The 23,975-nt window shown below is 44.1% G+C and overlaps 1 protein-coding gene across 5 annotated transcripts in view; it reads left to right on the forward strand.

The window, feature by feature from the left end:
* The window catches only part of AFF1 (AF4/FMR2 family member 1), a 197,542-nt gene extending 173,904 nt beyond the window's left edge, over nucleotides 1-23,638 (forward strand). For all 5 annotated transcript variants that reach the window (XM_043448188.1, XM_043448192.1, XM_043448189.1 and 2 more), the window contains 9 exons: nucleotides 5,386-5,489; nucleotides 6,129-6,372; nucleotides 8,336-8,427; nucleotides 8,603-8,663; nucleotides 11,574-11,710; nucleotides 12,314-12,385; nucleotides 13,118-13,258; nucleotides 15,875-16,098; nucleotides 18,189-23,638. In XM_043448188.1, coding sequence (XP_043304123.1) covers nucleotides 5,386-5,489; nucleotides 6,129-6,372; nucleotides 8,336-8,427; nucleotides 8,603-8,663; nucleotides 11,574-11,710; nucleotides 12,314-12,385; nucleotides 13,118-13,258; nucleotides 15,875-16,098; nucleotides 18,189-18,310 — 1,197 coding nt within the window. In that variant the 3' untranslated portion in view covers nucleotides 18,311-23,638. The remainder of the gene's footprint in view (nucleotides 1-5,385; nucleotides 5,490-6,128; nucleotides 6,373-8,335; nucleotides 8,428-8,602; nucleotides 8,664-11,573; nucleotides 11,711-12,313; nucleotides 12,386-13,117; nucleotides 13,259-15,874; nucleotides 16,099-18,188) is intronic.
* The last annotated feature ends 337 nt before the right edge of the window (nucleotides 23,639-23,975 follow it).

Genomic DNA, 23,975 nt, shown 5'->3' on the forward strand with positions numbered 1-23,975 from the left:
AGTAGAGAAAATCATGAGGGTAAATGGGCATGAACTTACATGGTCCTTACATAAACTACAGAATTTCTTCTACCTGATTACAGTTTAGAGTTTAAACTAGAACTTATATTTTCTTTTATGTAATTTTTAAGCTTCCTGTTTTCCAGACTTGGAAGAGAAGTTGAAGTTTAGAGGCACAACACAGTATATAATCAAGGCGGTACAAAGGAAAGGATTCTAAAAGCACTCCAAACATTCAGAGAGCTAAGCCTTGCTCTAGGCACTTTTTTTTTTTTTTTTTTTCTCTAAGCACTTTTTGTAGATGTTGTTGTTCAGTTACAAGTGTGACTCTGTCCTTCATTACCTCTCATAGATAATCTCATTTAATTCAGTCACCTTACGGAAGTCTTTCAAATAAAACTCTAGACTGTCTCAGCAGTCTCGTTTAGACAAATACTAGAACAGGGAGGTTACATTCGTTCAGGTCTTTCCCTTTTTCTAAATAATTGCTTTACTGACCAAGAAGGTTGGATGCTTTTAGAAGCACATTGGAAGCAGTGCATGGTTTATATGTGTTTTGAGGAAGGGGGAGGGAAATTATGGGATCTGGTGGGAAAATGTGCATTTTTATTGCTTGATGGTTGGTTCAGACCTTCCCTTCTATCCAAGATCTGCCTGTTTTCTCTTGGGTTGTTTCTCCAGATAGACATTCCCGGTTATTATCCTTCAAAATCAAGGGTTTGAAGTCATCCCTATAATTTCCTAAAACCACTTACATCTAATTTCTTCATGCCTGTTAGTTACCCTAAAAACATCACATAGAGAGCTGTATTAGGACCAGTCTAATGCCTGTGTTTCCCTGATGAGAAAGAAGGGGAAAAGTGGGTACATTTTGCTCTTCTGTGGTACTTAGCCCAGTGAATATAACCCGCCTTCTCAGTCAGTCTCCACCCTCATTCTTGGGGTCAGCTTGGACTTGTCTGCCTTTCGTCTCACTGAGTCTCCCGCAGAGGCAGATCACCTGAACTTCCCCAAAGGCTGCTTCTCCACTTTTGCTCTGCTCCATGTGCTACCAAGTCGATTTGCTTCCCCGTGGGAGAGGGTGATAGAGTTTAGGATTGGAGCACAGAGACCTCATGCGTCTCTTATTCAGCCATCCCATTTGTTCACAGATGGGATCCAGAAAGGCTTGAGGGCTTTCCCTTGATGGCTTGGCGGTAAAGAATCCACCTGCAAAGTAGGAGATGCGAGTTCCATTCCTGGGTTGGGAAGATCCCCTGGAGGAGGAAATGGCAACCCACTCTAGTATTCTTGCCTGGGAGATCCCATGGACAGAGGAGCCTTAACAGTCGGACACAACTTAGCGACAACAGACTCCCCTTTTACTTGCAATACCTGGCTGGTGAGTTGAGTGCCCTGGAGGCCTCCTCTCCAGAAACCGGCTCAGCGGAGCACAGCCCCAGCGCTTCCTTTTATGGTCATCATTCTTGCCCTTTGGATCCACTCCGCAGGTAGAGCAGCCTTGGGCAGGTAATCTGAGGCTTCCTGACCCACCAGGTTAGGAAAAGTCAACAAGTCAATCACGAGGAGCTTCGTCATAGTGGAGATGTGGGCACCGTGGAGACATTGTTTTTCTGGAAAAAGGGAACTTCCAAGACCCAGACCTGAGACTTGATCTGTGGATAAGCCCCTGGGCAGAGGAGACTCTTTTTTACCTCCTGAAAAAAGCATTATCTTTACCTCTGTTTCAAATGGTCTCTTGACCTAGAAACATCTCAGGAACTCCTCACCTTCTGTTTTCCAGTCTTGGATCAAGTCTGCATTCCCTTACCCCCCTGGATGGGACAACTCCCTCTCCAATGGCCCTTTGCCTAATCGTAGATCCACTTCTAGAGGTAGTGCAGGCTGGCTTCCGTGCCAGCAGAGAAAGTTCACAGAGTGCCTGCTCCAGGGACGCCTCCAGGACTGTTTCTGCAGAGGACGCGAGGGTTCCAAGTGTGAAAATACCAACCCAGGCTCATGGGAGTGTACTCTGTCAAAGCAGACACAATCAGCAGAAGGGAATTTTGCTTAATTGGTGTAATGGCTTACTGGCTTCCCTGGTGGCTTGGATGGTAAAGAATCTGCCTGCAATGCAGCAGACCCAGGTTCAATCCCTGAGTCGGAACGATCCCCTGGAGGAGGGAATGGCCACCCACTGCAGTATTCTTGCCTGAAGAACCCCATGGATGGAGGAACCTGGCAGGCTACAGTCCGTGGGGTCACCAAGAGTTGGACACGACTGAGCACCTAATACTTTCTATCAGCCGACAGAATATTACCGGTTTCTAAATTGTTGCATGTCAGTATAAAGCATATTATTCCAGTAGGTGCCAGCACAGTTGTTAAAGCTAACGTCAAAGTTGATCCTTGGTTCTGGGCTGTTCTCTTGAGTCACCAGTTGGCACAAGCCGGAGTTAAACCAGTTTGTGAGGACTGACTCACCAGGAATCATGTTTTCATGTGTGGTTTGTAAGGCCTGCCACTTTGGTTTCTAGTCGTAACTAGCACGTCCTAAGCAGCATGAAGGTATACAAACAAAAATTAACTCTTCTGCCTCTGGAGTTTGCTGTTTCCTTTAGAAAGTAACCTTGTGGACCATTTATACTTAACTTTATCTTCAGGACTTATCCCTTGTGTTGCTAACTGCCTGGAGATGCCTTCTATTTAAAACAGTGTGAGGACTTCCCTTGTAGTGCAGTGGGCTGAGAACCCACCAGCCATTGCGGGGGACATGGGTTTAATCGCTGGTCCAGGAAAATCCCGTATTCCTGCCGGGCAAGTAAGCTTGTGCACACAGCTGCTGACCCACGCTGTGGGGCCCATGAGCTGCAACTTCTAAAGCCCAAGTGCCTCGGAGCCTGTGCTCTGCAAGATGAGAAGCCCGCTCCCTGCAATGAAGAGTGGCTCCCCATGTGCCACACTAGAGAAAGCCTGAGTGCAATGAAGTCCTAGCCCAGCTAAAAATATAAATTTTTAAAAAAAAAAAGTATGATTGGAACTCTGCTCTTCTACTGTAGGGGATGAGGGTTCAATCCTCGGCCAGGGAACTAAGATGCTACATGCCATGCACTGTGGCTGGGAAAACAACAAAACAACTCCATAAAAAAAAGTGAAGTGAAAGTCGCTCAGTCGTGTCCGACTCTTTGAGACCCCATGGACTATACAGTTCACGGAATTCTCCAGGCCAGAATACTGGCATGGGTAGCTGTTCCCTTCTCCAGAGGATCTTCCCAACCCCGGGATTGAACCCAAGTCTCCCGCACTGCAGGCAGATTCTTTACCAGCTGAGACACAATGTATTAGTAATTAACTTCGTGTGCAGGTTCCCTGGTGGCTCAGATGGTAAAGCGTCTGCCTACAATGCGGGAGCCCTGGGTTCAACCCCTGGGTCGGGAAGATCTCCTGGAGAAGGAAATGGCAACCCACTCCAGTATTCTTGCCTGGAAAATCCCGTGGACGGAGGAACGTGGTAGGCTATAGTCCTCGGGGTCGCAAAGAGTCGGACAGGACTGAGTGACTTCACTTTCGTGTGCAAGTTAATCATCTGTCTGGATATGTTAGCACATTCTATGACTTTTCCCAAAGATAAATTTCCCACCTCTTGCAATGTTTGCTGGGCCAGCTGTGTGGCCTTTAATCTAAAACTCAAGAGAAACTCACCGGGGCCGTTGGTAGCAGAGCCTCTTGGGCACACTGGGTGTAGTGATGAGGGTACCCACCAGGAGTAGAGTCCTGTTTTAACCGGTCATTTCCAGCTTATTCTGTGTTTCTCTGCCAACATCGAGTACCTCCAAGTGTTCCTACTGTGAATTGTTGAATGCAGGGTGAGTTACATGCTGAGCCCCAGCAGGCCCCCCCGGCCACTGCCAGGGTCCCTCTCTCATCTCTCCTGACCTGTGCCTGGGCTTGTGCTGCCTGCCTGCACTGCCCGCCACACGAGAAGCAAATAGCTGTGGGAAATCACTTGCTGTGATTCAGTTGTGCCCATGGGATGTGCTTATTTGCATTACGTGTTCACTCCTTGTTAGGTCCTTCAAGATCCTTTTGTCCCCCAGTCTTTCATCACAAGCTACTTAACCTGTACATCAAGTAGCTCTTCATTTGCATCAGCTCATAGGAAATTCAAGGTCCATTTTGCACGTCACATCTAGAAAAGTGTAAAAAATAGATCTGTCCAGTAGCAATATATGCGACCTAATTTTACATTTTCATAATTTGACATTCTCTGGTAGCCACGTTAAAAATATTAAAAGGGAAAAAAAAAACCAGTGAAAACAATTTAAATAGTTTAATCCAGTGTATCTAAAATATTGGCACTTCAGCATTTCGTCAGTAGGAAAGTGATTACATTCTCCGTTTTTGCACAAAGTCCTTGACTTCATTTGTCGCTCTAGACTAGCCTGTCTGGCTCTGGGACGGAGTGTGAGACAGTGTGAGATTGTCTCCAGAGGCACAAGCCTTGGTTTGGAGTTTCTTTCCCCACCCATATTTTCCCCTCTAATGTACACACACCACCTTATCTTTTGAAACGAGATAAGTGTTTTCGGCAGAGTTTGCGAAGGGCTGGATTGAGACACACACCCAAGCACCTGTGCTTGGGGAATGCGGGGGTTGCGGGGGGGTAGGGTAGGGTATGTCTCTGCTTTTCCCTTCTTTTTAGCAAGGCCAGGCTGCTTATTAGCAGAGCTTGAGCCCACACATTTTAATTTATTCATTTTTCTTGGAGACATTCAGAGAACAAGGGAGAGACTGTGATGAAAACCAGGGCCTCCCACAATCGGATCACGTGAAAAATGTTTTTCCCGTTAAGGCTTGAAGAGAGGATTTCGATTTTTTAGGGGTTGGCTTAGATTGGTCCCAGATTTCTTTCCTGGTGAGCTGACAGTCGGAGGAGTTTAGGTCTGATGCACCTGAGCTGATTGAAGGACTCCCACTGATCACTTTGTTGTCCTTGTTAGAAGCTACAGGCCGTCATGTGAGCTTAGGCCTGTGGGAGGAGCCCGCATATGGACCCTCTATAAATTGGATGTACATGTTGTCATGGAATAGCACAACTGTTTCGCACAACTGTTTCGCTTCCTGGGAAGAGAAAAACCTGGTTCTTTCCTTTTTTGGACATCCTTTTCCTGAGTTTGAGGAATAGTCCTTCCTGATGCACAAATCTGTCTCAGTATAAATCACATCCAATCTGTATGGCCTGCCGCCCGCCCTCTCCCAAAACACAGTGTAGATACTTGAAGGTTGCCGCGTGTGTTTAGATGTTCCCACAAGTCTCATTGTTTTCATTGCCTTTGCTGTATATTTTTTTTCTCTATTTTGTCTGCCCAGTTGTGTTCGTAACAGTTTAATGTTATACAATAATAGGGTGAAGCAGAAAAAGACCACGATAGCAAGAAAGTCAGGCTGGAGAAGGAAGCCAAGTCACAGCCGTCATCTTCCTCTTCCCACAAGGAACCTTCCAAATCAAAGTGAGTATAGAGGCTAGGAACAGTCTGCAAAGGCGATCAAAGCTTCCTGGATCACGTGCCCTGACAAACATTTTCCTTCTGCAATAGAATGAGAGAACAGTCAACTCTTTGGAGTTCATTTTGACGATACGCTACATTTGTTTTGCTTTCCTCCACGAGGACCTCAGAGGAGTGAGCAGTTGGTTTGGCAGCAAACTTAGATTTATCAGGAGCACAGAAAGCTTTGGCAGAAGTGAGGGAGTCGTGTCACCATGTAAACCACCAGAGATTTGAGAGAGAGAAAGGGGAGGGGGTCGGGGGTGACGGGGGCAGAGAGGAGGTACAGGTTGTGCAGTAACTGCTGCAGACAGAGTTGTTTGGGTAAAAGTTTAAGACCACGGGCAGACTCTGCAAGCTTCATGACAAGTTACGCAACCTCATTTGTCAACCTCATTTATTACTCATAGGTAGGACTCGATTTTTCAAAGGTTTGAAAAAAAAAAAAGGCTCTGAAATTTGGCCTTTCCACAAAAATGGATTTCATGCTCTGTGATGTCTTAATCTTTCGTGTCAACAGCTACTTTGTCCTTTTAAGCCAAACAACGAAGCTGCGTGGTTCGTGTTCTGCCTTAACTTCGTTTGCATCGGGTTTCATTCCAGAATGTCCAGGCCCTCCTCTGAGCCCTCAAAGAAGGAAATGCTTCCCCCTTCACTTGTGTCGTCCTCGTCCTCGTCCTCCCAGAAGCCAGCCAAACCTGCACAGAAGAGGCCGAGGCAGGAAGACCCCGGCGGCCAGGACCCCCCCAAAAGTGCCAGTAGCACCAAGGGCAGCCACAGAGACCCTTCCGCCTCCAAACACAGAAAAGCAGAGGGGAAGGTCTCGGGAAGCTCCACAGAACACAAAGTAAGGGGGGACACAGTCACGTCGGAAAGGGGACATGTTGGTAGATCTTTAAATGCTCCAATAAGTCTTGACTGATGGTATTTCAGAGCTATTTCATCACTTTTATTTTATTTTATTCTTATTTCATCACTTTTAATAAAGCCAGAATGAGTAATTTGTGCTTAAGTCTTCACTTTGCAGAGGGAGAATAAGAAGCAGTTCCTATTACATGAACATTTAGGTGGCAGTTTATTGTTAATGGTTCAGACGTGAAAATACAGAATAGATGCTTGGGTTAATTTTCTGTCAGAGTTTTGCCGTAAAACATGGTTAGTTCTTGGCTTGGATGTTTGATCTCAAATACTTCCATTATTAGTGATAATGGGGGGAAAAATTTGCTTTCTCAAATACAAATTTCTTTCTTCCTGTTAACCTGGAATGGGTAAGAGTATGTGTGTGTGTTGCCTGAGAGTAAGTGTTAAATTTGGTTTGTTGATAATCTGTTCTCTTGAATATTCTTGTCTTGTGGCTTTTCTGTGTCCCCGATACAATCAAAATCTACAGTTTCAGTTGAATCTAGCTGAGAAAATGCTTGACTAAGCCAAAGTGTACAGTATTTGAGTTCTTCTCTTTTGAGCTCCTTTTGGGCTAATTTAGAGAAATAATATTAGGTTGGTGCAAAAGTAATTGTGGTTTTGCATTGTTGAAATTTGCCATTTGATATTGAAATATATTCTTAAGTATGATTGTGTTATACATTATTTCAATGCATATTTCTCACTTTGTGTTTTTTGCTAATGGCTTATTACTTGCTGTTTATTTTAGACTATGGAAATGATGTTAGACAAAAAGCAAATTTGAGTGATTTTCTTATTTGAGTTCAAAATGAGTTGTAAAACAGTGGTGACAACTTGCAACATCAACAACTCATTTGACCCAGGAACTGCTAATGAAGGTACAATGCAGTGGTATTTCCAGAAGTTTTGCAAAGGAGACAAGAACCTTGAAGATAAGGAGCATAATGGCCGGCCATCAGAAGTTGACAACGACCAATTGAGAGCAATCATTGAAGCTAGTCCACTTACAACTACACAAGAAGTTGCTGAAGAATTCAGCATCGACTATTCTATAGTCGTTTGGCATTTGAAGCAAACTGGAAAGGTGAAAAAGCTTGGTAAGTGGGTGCCTCATGAGTTGATCAGAAATTTAAAAAAATCATTGTTTTGAAGGGTCATCTTATTCTATAAAACAACAGGGAGCCATTTCTTGATAAGATTGTGACGTACAGCAGAAAGTGGATTGTATGTGACAACCTGCGATGTCAGTGGTTGAACCAAGAAGCAGCTCTGGTGCATCCCCAAAGCCAGACTTGCACCAGGAAGAAGTCACGGTCACTGTGTGATGGTCTCCTGCCCGTCTGGTCCACTACCGCTTTCTGAATCCCAGCGAAACTGTTACATCTGAGAAGTATGCTCAGTGATTCGATAAGCTGCACCAAAAACTGCAGCGCCTGCAGCCGGCATTGGTCAACAGAAAGGGCCCAGTTCTCCACAGCAACACCCAACCGTACATTGCACAACCACCACTTCGAAAGTTGAATGAATTGAGCTACGAAGTTTTGCCTCATCTGCCATATTCACCTGACCTTTTTGCCAGTCAACTACCATTTCTTCAAGCATGTCAACGACTTTTTGCAGGGAAAATGCTTCCACAACCAGCAGGAGACAGAAAATGCTTTCCAAGAGTTCATCGAATCCCACAGCACTGATTTTTACACTATGGGAATAAATAAACTTATTTCTCATGGGCAAAAATGTGTTGATTATAATAGTTCCTGTTTTGATTAATAAATATGTGTTCGAGCCTAGTTATAATGATTTAAAATTCACGGTCCGAAGCCGCAATTACGTTTGCACCAACTGAATAGGTTTGCATCAGTGATCTTAAATGTGAGAAGGTGATCATTGTGATGATTGTTTTCAAGGGATCTTCTGGAGATACTGCAAACCGTTTTCCAGTGCCTTCTTTGCCAAATGGTAACCCCAAACCAGGGAAGCCTCATGTGAAATTTGACAAGTAAGACCTTGGGTGCTGCTCCCTTCATCTTCGCCTACCTCCTCCCCTCCTGCCTCCCCTTCACACACCCCCAACCCCTCTGTCCCCCCATCCTTTTCACCCTCTAGTCCTTTCGTTCCAGTCCAGTACCTGTAGCTTCCTGTGACCCACTCCTGGTCTTTTTCTTCTCTTTCAGACAACAAGCCGATTTTCACCTGAAGGAAGCCAAAAGGTTGAAGGACAAAGCAGAATTAGTGGTCCGTCTTGGCTCGTTCTCCCTTGGGTGGAATGTTTTCTGATAAAATATTTGCCGTCTCATTCTGCCGTATTCCACATCACTAACCGTGGAGGGGGGTGGTGGGGGAAGGCAGGGCCGCGTGGGGCATAAGAGCATCAGCAGGGTCAGAATCAGTGAGGGGTGAAGGGTTCCTAGTGGAGTAACACGATTGTGGCTTCACTGATTCGGTTTGATCGTGGGCAGATAGAGTACCATCGTGTTTTATGTCTACATGAGTGAAAGTTGATCTACCTGATACTGTTTTATGTAATACACACAAGTGCTTCCTTGTCCCCCTGAATCCGATCTTTAGATCTGAAAAACAACTCTGGCTTTTTGAAACTGGTCAGTTTGTGTTCACCCCAAAACATTTCAAAAAGTAAGGTAGCCTGCATTCCAAAATTATTTGAAAGCCCCAGAGAGACTAACAGTGAACAGTGGACCAGTGCCATCAGAGGAAATTTTACAGTGAGGCTGACGATGGCTCTATTGGTAAACAGGCAAGGAACTCTCCCTGGTGGCTGTTGGACCTTCTGGAAGGTGGCAGTTTTTGTTAGTTGCATACATAATTAAATCTGCTTTTAATTCTCTGCTGCAGTATAGTCAGATAAGGCTTGCCCTTTGTCATAGTTAAACATCTAAGACTCTGGGGTTTTATTTACTTGGTGTATTCCCTACACCCAAACTCATGCAGAGACCATATGTTGAACTTTGTACCACAACAGCGTCAGTTGCTTTGGTTCTACCACATGCAGACGTAACCACAAACTCTGGTGGTCCACGGGGATTGAGTGGGATCCATCCCTGGTGGCCTCAGAATCCACACCCACCCTGCTCAGTGTTCTTCACCCCCAGTCTGTAGACTGGCATCTGTTCTCAGGCTTGGGAGGGCGGGGTGAAGTCCCTTTTATCAGGTCCCTGTTCATCAGAGAAGGATGCCTATTGAGTCCTTCCCGTGTTGGCTGGCGTAAGAGGGTCCCAGGCAAAGTTAGGCGCCATCTGCAAAGTAACTCTGTACCGGGATAGCCTGAGTCAGGTTAAGATGCCTCAAGCCGCACCAGCCAATACCATGTCCTCAGCCTCTTCCTTTCACTTCTCTGAGGCTGTTGTGAGAACCGTATATATCTTTGGGTTTTTTAAATAGAGTAAATATTAGGTACCCTGCCACTTAGCGACAGCTTATCTTGACATTGGGCACTTTCAGCACTAGAGTCCCTCATTATTCAAACAAGATTACGACTCCCGGGAACAACTTTGTGTGTCGTATTTCACCTGCACATATGCACGTCTTCTTTCTCCCTTCCTATGGCTATTGCATCCATTTTAATAAACAATATTAACTCATTCTACTCTCAAAATATGCTGGTTTGGATAGAAACCTGAATGGCCAGCCTCTTTGTTATGTTTTCTTTTAATCGCACAATGTCTTAAACATGTCCATCTTGCATATCAGATAGTTAAGTCCATAATATAGAGGAGTGTATTTCATCTCTATTCTTTTACTTATTGTTGGGTAAGGAAATTAGAACTCTGCAACCCACTTCAGTCTTCCTGCCTGGAAAATCCCGGGGACGGAACAGCCTGGCAGGCTACAGTCCATGGGGTTGTAAAGAGTCTGACACGACTGAGCACATGAGCGCAGCACGTATCACCTTTAACACTGTCCCAGGAGGCCCACAGAGTTATCACAGGAATATTATCATTAGTGACCTTACAAAATTCTCAAAGAAGTGGGAATTGGCAAATTGCCTTAGTATAGTTATTTTTGTTTCTACCCTGAGGCCAATATAAATTTTGAAAATCCCATGAAAGAGATAGTGTTGGATAAGTAAATTGGAAGAGTTAAATTCTCACCAGTGAAGCAAACCAATAAGGCCCTTTACTGTTGATTATTTGGGGCATGCTGATTGGATTTTTATTCTTTCTGTCACTGATTTTCTGAGCCTGGGTTCTCTAGAAGAAATGTAAGTTAATTTTTAAAAATGAAAGGTAGCAGCCATCTTTCTTTGCCAGACCATGTTTCTTTGCTGATTCGTCACCATCTCTTCACACTCCACTTGCGTCTTTACGGTTTTCAGTCTTCCTTTTTGAACACAGCAAGTTGGAGGCGTTGGCAGAAACTACAGCCTTGCACGTGTCAGGCTGATCAGCTGCTCTTGCATCATGTGCTGCATATGCGTGTGGAGAGGAAAGTGGAGGCTCTCGCCCCAGTCTCTGTTGAGTTGGCTGAAATCCACCAAGTGAGAAGAGGGTTAAGTGACAAAATGTGTATGCAGGCTTAAGTGACCGCCAGTATCTGGTTGCATTCCTACGTCTGCATTCCCATTGAGGGACTCTGAAATGTTATCCCTGTTGACCCAGAGGACCGCCTTGTGCCCTTAACCCAGGCTTCCAAAGAGGGGATCTGTTAGGCTGTAAAATACATCAAAAGATTATTGTTCAACATGATACCTGAGATGCTTGTAAACCAGGACATTTTTTTACTTGTTAAAAGATAAAGTTCAGCACATACAAAGAAACTGTGAATGCATTATCCTAGATGTATAGCATAACCCATTTTTCAGGAAAATCATATAATGGGTAACTGCACACTAGTAACAAGGGGACCGTGTACTTACTGCCTTAGCTTGAGTATGTACTTCAGTAGATTTTGAGAAGTGAGTCTTAATACAAGATTGTGTTCTCTTTCCTACTGAATTTTTGCTGGAAGAAAGTTCTCAGTAGGTCAGAGCGGACGGGCTTTGGTTATCATGGTTAAGTTCTGTCTCTGACTTCCCTCCAGCCGTAGTTCAGCTAAGACGGTGGGGGCCAGTTTCTGTAAAGAATATGTATGAGAAACTAAGGAAAAGCCCGTGTTAGGCTTAACAAGGACCATGTTCTTCACCCACAGACGGACAAGGTCGGGAAGGCTTTTAAATACCTGGAGGCTGCCTTGTCCTTCATTGAGTGCGGCATCGCCATGGAGTCAGAGAGCCCCGGGTCCAAGTCGGCATACTCCATCTACTCGGAAACCGTGGACCTCATTAAGTGAGTGCCTGCCCGTGTTGTTTTCCTCTTAGTACTTCCTGCCCTCACCTTGATGGCTTTTATCCATGTGAACTTCGGTATGAGGACAACTTAACAAAGGGGAGTCTTTAAGAAGTCACTGATCCAGGAAGTTGGTTGGTTTTTTGTTTTTTTTTTTTAATTTTTTTTATCATAAACTGAAATTGTGTTCCAGATGAAGTGCTTGACCAGAATAACTCAGTCCAGCCAAATGAACTGTGAAATGCCAGTCCCTTTAGGGAGGGGGTTGGTATTTTCCAGCTTGACTTTCTTATCACATGCCCTCTCGTCTCCGCTGCAGCTCTCTCATCTTTATCACCTGCGTTTCAGCAGGGGACTCGGTAAGAACACGGGTCTCCTTGGTTTCACGCAGGTGGATAGGTGAGAGAGCAGGCGTGTCCTCGCCTTGTCTTCTGAATGGCTTGAATTATCGCCCTAAAGCCTCGTTTGTGTTCTATGCTGCCGTCGTGTCGTTACATCTTTAGGAAAAATCAATATGAAACCAAGACAGACATAGTGTGTCCTTGTGCCTGGAGTTTTCTGACTGCCTATTTTGACTTGACGTACATGTATATTTTCCTGTAGGTTCATATTGTCATTAAAATCCTTCTCGGATGCCACAACACCAACACAGGAGAAGATATTTGCTGTTCTATGGTGCGTATTTTTCCCTTTGTCTAAAGAGCATTACATTTGCTTTTGCATCTCTTGATGTTACCAAGAGAGTTTGATATCTTGTTTTCTTAAAATGAAAATAATAAAGGTGAATCAGTACCAGAAAGTGAGAGGATGTGTGTCAAGGGGTTAATCCCACTGGTGGTTAATTATTATGAGATGTCATCTACTGCCATTTTACTGATGACTCAGATTCTTTGGTCTTGTGACTTAAATTATATCCGTGTATATCTGTGTTTGACCATTAGAATGCAGGGGGATTCTTTACCGTCTGAGCCCCAAAGGAAGCCCATTAATTGGAAAAGAACCAATTCATTGGAAAAGCCTGAAGCTGGGAAAGATTGAGGGCAGGAGGAGAAGGGGGCAACAGAGGATGAGATGGTTGGATGGCATCACCAACTCAGTGGACATGAGTTTGAGCAAACTCTGGGAGATAGTGAAGGACAGGGAAGCCTGGTGTGCTGCAGTCCATGGGGTCGCAAAGAGACGAACATACACAGCTTAGTGACTGAACAACAACAAATATCGGTGTTGTTTCACCTGTGTTTACTTCTGATGCTAGTACAGGGAGATTCTTGTGTTCTTCCGCTTGTTAATGAGGAAAGTCCAGTGGTGTTCCTTAGGGTGGAAAAGGTTTGGTGGCTCGCTCCCTGTAGTGGTAATACTCATGTCTCCAAGGCAGTGCTTCATTTCCACTTATGTTTATGTTCACAGCATGCGTTGCCAGTCCATTTTGAACATGGCAATGTTTCGTTGTAAAAAAGATATGGCAATAAAGTATTCCCGCACTCTTAACGAACACTTCTTCAAGACTTCTTCCAAGGTTGCCCAGGCACCTTCTCCATGCATTGCAAGGTAATTACCAGCCTAACTGAAATAACTCCCAGTGTTAAGTGCTCTTTTCATGTGCCTCTCGTGTGCCTTCTGGACTTCCCTGGTGGCTCAGAGGTTAAAGCGCCTGCCTCCAATGCGGGAGACCCGGGGTGGATCCCTGGGTCGGGGAGATCCCCTGGAGAAGGAAATGGTAACCCACTCCAGTATTCTTGCCTGGAGAATCCCATGGACGGAGGAGCCTGATAGGCTACAGTCCACTGGGTCGCAAAGAGTCAGAGACGACTAAGCAATTTTTCTTTGTGTGTGTGTGTGCCTTCAGCATGTCAAAAATTATATACTTTCATATGCAGTCTTGCTTCTTCAACTGAAATCACCAGCACATTTCTACCTTTTTGAGGAGTCATTAGAAATCACGATATTTGCTGGTTGGGCAACATAAAAAGATAATTGCAAAGAATACAGGGTCCATATTTCAGAACTTGAGGATGTTTAGATATGCCCAACGATGCAACAGGCAAAGCTAGTGGAACCAGAGACAAAGTCCTTTATCCTTCTAGACCAAAGGTCCCTAACCTCCAGGATCTAATGCCTGCTGATGATCTGAGATGGAGCTGATGTAATAATAATAGAAATAAAGTGCATAATAAACGTAATGCGCTTGAATCATCCTGAAACCATCCCATGCCCACCCCACCCCACCCCAAAGTCCATGGAAAAATTGTCTTCCTCAAAACCGGCCCCTGATGCCGAAAAGACTGGGGACCACTGTTCTGTATGGCTTGCCTTCTTGGCATTTCACTAAACGAGAAGTTTGCAGAACCAGTTGCCTGCCATCTTTTCAGGATCTGTAACAGATGCGAAGGAAGAAAACAAGCTAAATTCCTTCCCCCACTTTGTGAACTGCTATCCCATGAACTGTCGAAAAGCAGAGTCCTTGTGCAGGTGTTTTTAAGGTGAAGATACAGAATTTCCTGCCCTTTAGTACTTGTCTAGTATTTTTTTTTTTTTTTTTTTAATTTGGTCATCCTCCTTGAAAAGCTCCCAGTTGTGATGGGTTTTGCTATTTTAAGAGCATCACCTAGAAGCCTGCCCCATTTCCAGCAGGTTCAAAAGAGGAGATTCCCACATGGCTTCTCTTTAAAAAAAAAGACAGTCCTGATTGAGAACGAACTTCTTTACCTCTGAAAATGACTCCCACCTCTGAGGTATTATTCCCAAATAACAGGTTGTCAGTCACTTTGTTTTTTTAAGTTTTTATTTTATATTGGAGTGTAGCCGGTTAACAGTGTTGTGGTAGTTTCAGGCGGACAGCAGGGGGACTCAGCCCTCCGTACACATGTGTCCGTTCTCCCCCAGACCCCCCTCGCATCCAGGCTGCCGCGTAACATTGAGCGGAGTTCCCTGTGATGTACGGGAGGCCCTTGTTGGTTATCCGTTTTCAGTACAGCAGTGCGTACACATCCATCCCAAACTCCCTACCCATCCCTTCCTGCCCTCTTTCCCCCAGCCACCATACATTTGTTCTCTGAGTCTGTGAGTCTGTTTTGTACACAAGTTTATTTGTATCATTTCTTCTTAGATTCCACACATAAGGGATGCCATAGGCTACTTCTTGCTCTGTATCACTCAGATAATTTTAGATCAGTCCTTCACCAGGCATCTCTGAGCACCTTCCTCATACCAGACCTTGTTGTAGGTGCAGGAAAGCCTCAGTAAACAAAGCAGACAGGAATTGCTGCCCTCAGCGGGGGATCCTACTCTAGTCCTTCAAAGTGTGCCTTCTGCCGGGGACACGTAGGATCCCTGAGGACCCACAGAGCCCAAGGGCGGGTGTCACCAGGTCACGGCCGCTGACCCGTCTTTCCGTTCGTATGCCTCAGTGCTTAGGTCTGAGTGACTGCACTTGCTTTCTCATCTGATCCATGTCAAGGCGCGCTTGCAGATGCGGGTGGACGGTCCCTAGGAGAGCAGAGGGCGTGCTGTGAGTCTCTGAGGCCGAGTCTCCTTGTGGACTGTCCCCTGTTCAGCCAGTCACAAGTGCGGCAGGCATTTACCCAGAGCACCCGCTGTGCTAAGGGCTAGACGTGCAGAGACGGTGCTAGTGAGGCAGGAGAAGGCATAGAAAAGCAGGAGGAGACGTGATAAACGCAAGGAGACAAGTTAGGTGACAGGAAGGAAGCTGGGATGTGTCCCCAGGGTCTGGGAGAGCGCCAGGTGCAGAGGAGCAGCTCAGGGATGTTTATTGAGTGGATGAAAGAAGGAATATGTCAGAGATGACGCGCACCTTCTCAGGGGAAGTGTTGTCTTCCCAGGAGAAGCTGGATTAGGGGGTGGGGAGAGAAGAGATTGCAGATGCAGAGGGCCCAGGAATACACTGGGAATACGGATCGGCCCACCCAGTTCTGTGTCCAGGGAAGGCCGCCTTCCCCACATCCAGTTCCTTTTTCCACTTGGAGGGTGCTATGCCACTGTGCTTTAGCAAATAAATTTCCAACAGCCTGAAGGGGAAGGGCGCCCCTTTGACCTCACAGAAGTGACTGGCATCTTGGCAGGTACACGCAGAGCCCGGGTGACTGGGACTGCGGTTCCAGAAGCAGTTTGGGTGATGAACCAGTTCTCTTTTCTCCCGCTTCTCAGAGGCACAGGCACACCGTCCCCACTCTCTCCGATCCCTTCTCCGGCCAGCTCCATAGGGTCCCAGTCAAGCGCCGGCAGCGTGGGGAGCGGGGCACTGCCCCCCACCATCAGCACCCCAGTCGCCATCCAGAACATGACATCCTCCTACGTCAGCATCACTTCCCACGTCCTCACCGCCTTTGACCTGTGGGAACAGGCTGAGGTCCTAACCAGGAAGAACAAAGGTAAACGGTTCTGTGGTGGTCATCATCGGGCCTTGGGGATTGGGCGGGGAATAACATTGCGTGTTCCCTTCAGTGTTTTGGCCTTTTTGTTGTTGTTTTCAATTATAGGTGATTTACAATGTTGTGTTAATTTCTACTGTAGAGCAAAGTGATCCAATTACCCATATATATAGTCTTTATTTTATTATTTTCCATTACGGCTTATCACAGGTTGTTGAATGTAGTTACCTGTGCTATAGAGTAGGACCTGGTTGTTCACCCATTCATTCTGTGCTGCATGTAACGGTTTGCATCTGCCAACTCCAAACTCCTACTCCAGCGTCACTCACCTCCCCTCCCCCTTGGCAACCATAAGTCTGCTCTCTGTATCTGCGAGTCTGTTTCTGTCTCATAGGTAAGTTCACTTGTCATATTTTAGATTCCACGTGCAAGTGATAGCATATGGTATTTGTCTTTCTCTTGCTGACGTCACCTCACTTAGTATGATAATCTCTGGGTCCACCCATGTTGCGGCAAATGGCATTATTTCATTCTTTTTCATGGCCGCATAGTAGTCCTATATATATATGGACCACATCTTTGTCCACTCATCTGTGGGTGAACATTTAGTTTCTTTTCATGCATTGGCTATTGTGAACAGTGCAGCTGTGAAAGTCTAGGTGCATATATCTTTTTTTTTTTTAGAAAAATATTTATTTTTAATTGATTGATGATTACTTTACTATATTGGTTTGATTTCTGTCATGCATCATCATGAATTGACCATCTGGGTGCATATATCTTTTTTAGTTCAGAGTTTTGTCTGGATACATGCTCAGGGGTGTGGAGTTGCTAGATCATATGGCAATTCTGTTTTTAGCTTTTTGAGGAACCTCCGTACTGTTTGCCACAGTGACTGCCCCAACTTACAGTCCCACCATCTGTTCAGTGTTTTGAAGAAGAGGAAGTTGTAGCTATTTACTCTTCTCGCATTTTCTCCATTCTGTCACAGGTCTTCCTTCAGATGGATTTCTGTGACTCGATCTTAGCAAAATTAAATTAGAAGTGGCTTCCGCACTGTGCCCCTTTGGAAGTTTTGGTATCATTGGTGGTGGTTTAGTTGCTAAATCATGTCCGACCCTTGCAACCCCATGGACTAGGGTCTCTGCCTGGCTATACTGTCCATGGGAGTTTCCAGGCAAGAATACTGGAGTGGGTTGCCCTTTCCTTCTCCAGAGGATCATCCCAACCTGGGAATTGACCCCAGGGGCTCCTGTACTGCAGGCTGATTCTTTACCAACTGAGCTACGAGGGAAGCATTTGGTATCATTATTTCCCCCTGAACTGAAGTGCTAGCAAAAGGGCAAAGCAAGTGCAGAAGGAAAGGCATCAGCTCTCACCAGGCACAACACATTTGACATGGGAAGTGGCATCACCTAAAATACTGAGCTTATTGTTAGTTTTCACTGTACATTAAGAAAGATGGTTAGCAACAATATAGGAAAAATACAGCTTAGTGAACAGTCTTGAGTCTTGTTTGAGAAGAAGGCCCTTGGAGAAATCCAGGGTTTAGGAGATGATCGATCATCCTATCAGAGGAACTGTTTGGTGGTTGTGACCATTAAGTAAAAGCATATATATGTAAATACTAGATGAAAGCCTGGACGTATTCTTGCCTGGCTGTAGAGAAGCAGTCAGCCAACTGGCTATGACTGTTTAATTTCCTCACAGCCTCTTGAAACTTCATTTTCTTCCTTAGCAAACTAATGGTGCTTTTTTTTTTTTTTTTTTAAACATGTTGGGTATTTTTGTTTGCTCATTCATGCATCCATTGATCCAAAAGTATGATGTCAGCCACTGTGCCGGGCACTATAGAGTCAACGCTGAAACAAACATAGTTCCTCCATTTTTAGAACCACTGGAGAGATTTGGAGAATTAGTAAACCATTACAGTAGATTGTGATTTTTTTTTTTTTTTTTTGCTGTGCTAGAGGAAGTACAGAATACTGTGGGGATCAAGTTTCTGGAACCTTGACTTCTTTGACTTTTTGTGTTTTTATTTTTGCATGTGCGAGTGTGTTTACGTGGTTTTGGGTTTGCTTTGTTCGCAGAATTCTTTGCTCAGCTCAGCACAAGTGTGTGCGCTTTGGCCCTCAACAGCAGTTTGATGGATCTGGTGCACTATACAAGACAGGGTTTCCAGCGGCTAAAACAAGTAACCAAAACACCTTAACGGAGGCCCAGGTGGATTCGATGCCTTGGGAACTATTTTGCACATTGGAAGCCTCAAAACAGTCCAGACGTTTGTCTCTTTAGAATACCAAACTCAAGAAGAGAAGCACCATGAGGTGGCCAGGACGTTTGTTCACTGAAGCTTGAGAACTGCGGGATCGCTGGTGGGACAGGATGGTTTTGCAGAAGCAGAGAGGAAGGAGGCTGGCCTCAGAGATGATCTTGCCTTTCCTAACTAAAGGATGGAAGTGCAATGTAGCCTGAGGGGGCGTATTCTTGGTCTAGAAACATTTCCATATTTTTTTAACCAGCAGAATGCGAATGAAATGAGGAGAAGCAATTTCAACTCTGAAATCAAATTCACATCATCTCAGTAGCCACATTAGTTCATTCCCAGAAGGAATTTTTTTTTTTTAAACCAGTGAGTTGTGGTGTAGGGTTTTGTGGGTAATTTGTTTTTTTAAGTTGTGGGGGGAGTATTTGTTTAATAAATTCTAATGGTCATCTATAAAACATGAGTTGTGGAGGACTCCGCCATACCCCACTTCCTGCCAATGAACAATGGCTCTGATAATACCAGGTATTGTCCTAACATATAAAGTTGAAAGCACCCCCCGCTGCCTGGACACTGCACGTGCAGCCCAGCTCCGAGTTCCCCGTCCGGTGCTGGGAGGCGGCCCTGACGGAGCGACAGGATCTGCATCTCCGCCCGCATCTCCACCGCCAGCACCGCCCGCATCTCCACGTGCCACGTGCTGCGGAGGGCCTGGTGCCGCCGTCCCGTCCCCTGCTCCGGCGAGAGGCAGTCACATTGACTGTATTCTGCATTTTCTGCTTTGGGGAAGAGGGGAACCAACGCTTACCCGTGACCAGAGGGTTGAAACGCTTCTTAATTTTTGTGAAGTAGAGCTGGATTTTGAGGTGCTGCTCTGTGGCCTAGTTGTGCGGAAAACTTACGTTGTCTAACCGACTCAGAGTTTTGTCAGCGAACAAAGAAAAAGGAAATCTACTTCTTAGAGAGGCTATATTTTTCTGCTACGAATTACTTTATATTTATAGCAAAACTAGACTTTGAGAGCCCTTGATTGTCTTTGTCTAGGGGAAATTAACTCCCTGAGAGGCTGTGGAGATTTGGGGTAGTTAATTGGACTTAATAATAATAATAAAGTCACCGCATGCCTTCACTCCAGAGTGCACACTGTCAACTGGATTTGATTAGACTGAAGAGGATCTGTGGCCTTCCTGTAAGTTGTTTTTGCCAGATTCTATACATTAAGCCAAGTTTATTTTGAATGACCTAAAAGTGGGGAAGAAAAAAGAACAACAAAAATATGAAACCCCAGAATTCCCACATATCCATAAGCACAGATTTTTTTCATTGAAACTTTGAGGGTTATTATTGGAAGCATTATTACGAATGTAGTATTTTTAGAAGCTAATTCTTTTTATCCCTTTTAGAAGTAGAATTTGCACATGTATCACAATTGAGGAGTGTTACTGCTGCAGTTGGTTTATTTTTCTTCCTTCGTCCCATTCCACTTCCCTGCGTGTTGTTTCCTCCCAAGCGTGTTGGACATTGTCATATTTATTTATTAGTGAAGAAAGGCGTGCCATCTTTATTTATAATGAAGAGGTCTAAAGTCCATACGATGAATGTAAGAACTTTCTTGGTAACTATGTAAAAGGGATGTAGAGAGGACGGGAGTGATGCTTATTTTTCGCAATATAAATTGTTTGTGTGAAGCTGTTCCTTCCATGTCGTTTATTATCCAGCCTGTTCTTTGGTTATCACCAGCTTAGGTTAGAGCAAGAGAATTACAATAGCAGTAATAACTGATGTGTGATCTTGACGGACCGATGTCATCTATTGCTGCTCTAAGGCAGAGCCACGATCCTTTCTAAACTCCTCGTTTAAAAAGCAGCCTGTTACATGAACAGTAATTGCCTGGAAGGTCGTGTGCTTGCAGCACTGTGTCAGGCTCTTCTGTGTAGGAGACGAGACACCACAATCAGGCTTCTGTGGTTACTAAACACCCTCTTTCCCCTCTTACTCCCGGCCCCTTCACCCCATCACTCCCCAGGGCAAGCCGCCTGTCAGTATGGAAGGGTGTGTTCTTAAGGACAGACTCTGATATATGCAGACCATGCCGAGTGTGTGTGTCTCGTCAGGAGCCGAGTGCCCCCGAACTGAAGACATTTCCCAAGTCTTCCCAAGACATTTCCCAAGTCAGTTTCCCAGCCATTTCTAGAAAAGGCGATTGCTTTTTCAGCAGCCTTATGCTTTGTGTGTGTGTCTTTTCCACCCTGACCTTTATATGAAGATTTTATTTGTCCCTTGCAGAGATCAGTTTGTACTATTTTGATCTTGGAGTATTTCTGATTCTTAATTGCAACATGCATTGTACCCAAAAGAATTCTTAATGGCAACTTTTAAAATAGAGGATGTAAAAGGGTAGTGGCTGATAAATCCTTCATGTTCATAATGTCTTTTCACTGTTACAGTTGTATATAGAAACCTAAAGGATTTTTAAGTCATATGCACTTTTTCATTGCATGCTTAATTTCCCAAAGGCAAAATTTGTACTGCAGTAGATAATTGAAGGGACTAGATTATAAAATTAAGCCTTTGAATATGTGATGTTCTCATAACAACCATAATAGTACACACTTCACAGTGAGGCAAATGCAGAACATCATGCGTGAAAAATGGAGTGTAAAAATTTTGCCTTTGGCACTACAGTTTCGTGTTTGTATGTGTGTGTATGTATGTGTGTCTGTCAATCTTTACTAGGAAATGGAGGAACACTGTTTTACTTATAAAATGTTGAATGTTTCTGTCCTTCCTGGAGATAATTAAAATGTGAATCACTGAATTTAAGGTTTTAGCCAGACTGAGGGCCCTGATAAACAATGAAAGACATTTCACTGAAATTTACCAAATTACACTGGGTTAAGAATGTGAAACGTTGGCCATGTGCCATCTATGGTAGAAGATGGGAGGGTCCACCTGGCATGTTATCAGGGGTAGAGCTATAGCAGAAGGATGCCTTATCGGATGCTATGATTTAACCTCAATACTGAATGGAAAAAGCTTTTTTTTTTTTTTAACAAAAGGACCTTTATTTTACAATTTGTCTTGACCAAAATGTTTAACTATTTCCCCAAGACAAATTGGGGAAATTTATCTTTATCTTCCTCATTTATCTTCCTCATTCTGTGTCCTTTAATTCCCAATCTTGGGATGTTTAGAAGCTAACAAACTATACCCCTTTCTGGCTAAAAACTTGCCTTAATTGGTACCTCAAATATTAATGTCAGCAGGATCAGGAACTTATTATTTTATGATCCCTGTTCAATAATTTTTAGAAGCAAAAAAAGAAAAACCATTGTGCCCTCCAAAATGAACAGAACTCTTTATCTCTAATATATGAAAGGAAATGTGTGTGTGGACATGCATACACAGAGAATAAGAGGCTGACTGAATTGAATATATTTATTGTGCCTTTGCTGACCGAACCGGATTTTGGAATAATGCTGTATTCATTTTGCCCTGGCTTTAAGAGACATCAGGTGGGACTTACACCTTTTTCTCTTCTGTTCTCATAAAGTTGGAGGTGTATTTGTGCATCTTTTATGTAAACGAATCAAATCAGGCTCTGATTCCTTACCCCCCACCACAGAGTCTCCTTTTAGCTCAAGGATTTATTTTCCCAGACACTACACAAAATCTGTGAAAAACCTTGTCACTCCATCTATTACACTCTTTACTGCTGATTAGCAGTATTTAAATGTTGCTGGAATATTTGGCTGCCTTTTAGAAACACAGGCATAGAGATATGTTCATTGTGGCGGGGGGCGGGGGCGTCAGGGAGAGAGCGGTACTTGGTCCCTTTTCTCTTTCTCTAGTGAGTTGCTTCTTTTGTTTTTGGTTCTACTTAGAGTTTGTGGACTTTTTTTTCCCCTATAGTTTTCTTTTGTCATTTTGTTGGTGGGAGGAGGTGGAGTGGCAGAGTGGTGTGGGGGATTTGCCAACAAACGTGACAAGTGGTATTTCTACCATATAAACTTCAACTATTCAATCCCCTTATGTCAGTCACCAAAAATCTGGGAATGAATTGTGACCACTGGCCATGTTCATTAGTTCTTATTTATGAGGAGTTGACAAGCACCGTCTACCACGTCTCTTAAGGTGGCTGTAAATTTCCCGCTATCCCAGGGAAAGACATTACATTCTGTTCCGTGGTGTGCTGGATAGCAACAGGTACTGTAATGGGTTGAGAAGTTGCCTGTATTCCTCTCTGCCCAAGAGGACCGGCAGGAAACTTACAGCCCCCTGGGAGCCAAGATCTTATTACTCTATCGGCCTGAAAGGACAAGGGCATAAGACCACTGAGGCTGGCCACGCTGCGCTGCTCAGACAGGCAGTGGCTGACCTAAGCAAGATAACTTGCTTTGCTCAAAAGTAGATGTTGAAGCGATGCTTAATACAGGCAGTATTACCTTTTGTTAATTAACTTTTGTTGAATGACAGAAGGCAGGATCCGCCTTTTGTTCAGGCCATCGACATGTATTGTTAAGACTGCACACCCCCTCCTCAGATATCAAGTGTACACTGTTCATGTTGGTGTGTGTGTTTATACACGTGTGTCCCAAATCATGTGTGTGTGTGTTTTCTTCTGAATGTGATCATGTTTTGGATGATACCTGAGCAGGGTTGCCTTTTTTTTTTAATTTATTACCATTATATATTATATTATATATTTTTTGCTTTCTTGTAACCTTAGAGGAAAGTCAAATCTTGGTATTATTAAAATTGTTTAAAAAAGAATAAATCGTCCAGTTGATCAATGAAGATCACTGGTCTATCTCTAAAATAATATGAACTTTTCTTTAATTATTGTGTAATAAGGTGCCAGCTATGTAGTCCACACAGTGATTTTGTACGTAGGATAGGGAAGCAGTGACGTGCCCAGCGGGAAGTTGTGCAGCGCAGAGAAAAGGAGGACTCTGTGTTTTATCTACTTCAGCAATGGAACTGCGACCTGGGGCTTTTGTGAATAAAATTTAGCTGCCTTGTATAGTCCTTTGAAAGAGACATACGTGATCTGTGAGAATTATAGTTTTTTTTTTTTTTAGAAGAAAAATTTGCAAAAGATCTTTCCAAAGATAATGTGCCACAGATCTTTTGTTTATTGTTCTCTGTAATGAGGATTCATTGCTGTTTAAAAAAACATGTAATTGACTTGTTTGTCTTCAGATTCTTTACTTTTCACTAGAGGATCGAGCTGTAAAAAAAAAAAAAAAAATTAATAAAAATTTAGAGAAATCATTGGTGTGGAATGCATGCTTTCACTTTGCCTGTAATTGTAAAGGAATTCCTAAAATTGCTATAGGTAAGTTACCAGTCACAGCCCAGGAGAGTCTCACGTGGAATAATCTGCCGTTATTCACAGTATGTTTTGTTGAAATGGAAAAGGGGCAGGGAGAAGGTAGCGATTCCTTCTGTTCAGTTTAGTTACAAGACCTCATTCACAAACGAGCCTGATACCACCAGCATTACGTCGCTTATCCTAACATCAATTGCCAGGTGCAAGTGACCAAATCTGCCTCTTTGCAGTTTGCAGGGTGTGGGTGGACATATTTGTAGAATGTTGATATTGGAAAGA

This window comes from Cervus canadensis, chromosome 26 (assembly GCF_019320065.1).
Source record: "Cervus canadensis isolate Bull #8, Minnesota chromosome 26, ASM1932006v1, whole genome shotgun sequence".
Lineage (NCBI taxonomy): Eukaryota > Metazoa > Chordata > Mammalia > Artiodactyla > Cervidae > Cervus > Cervus canadensis.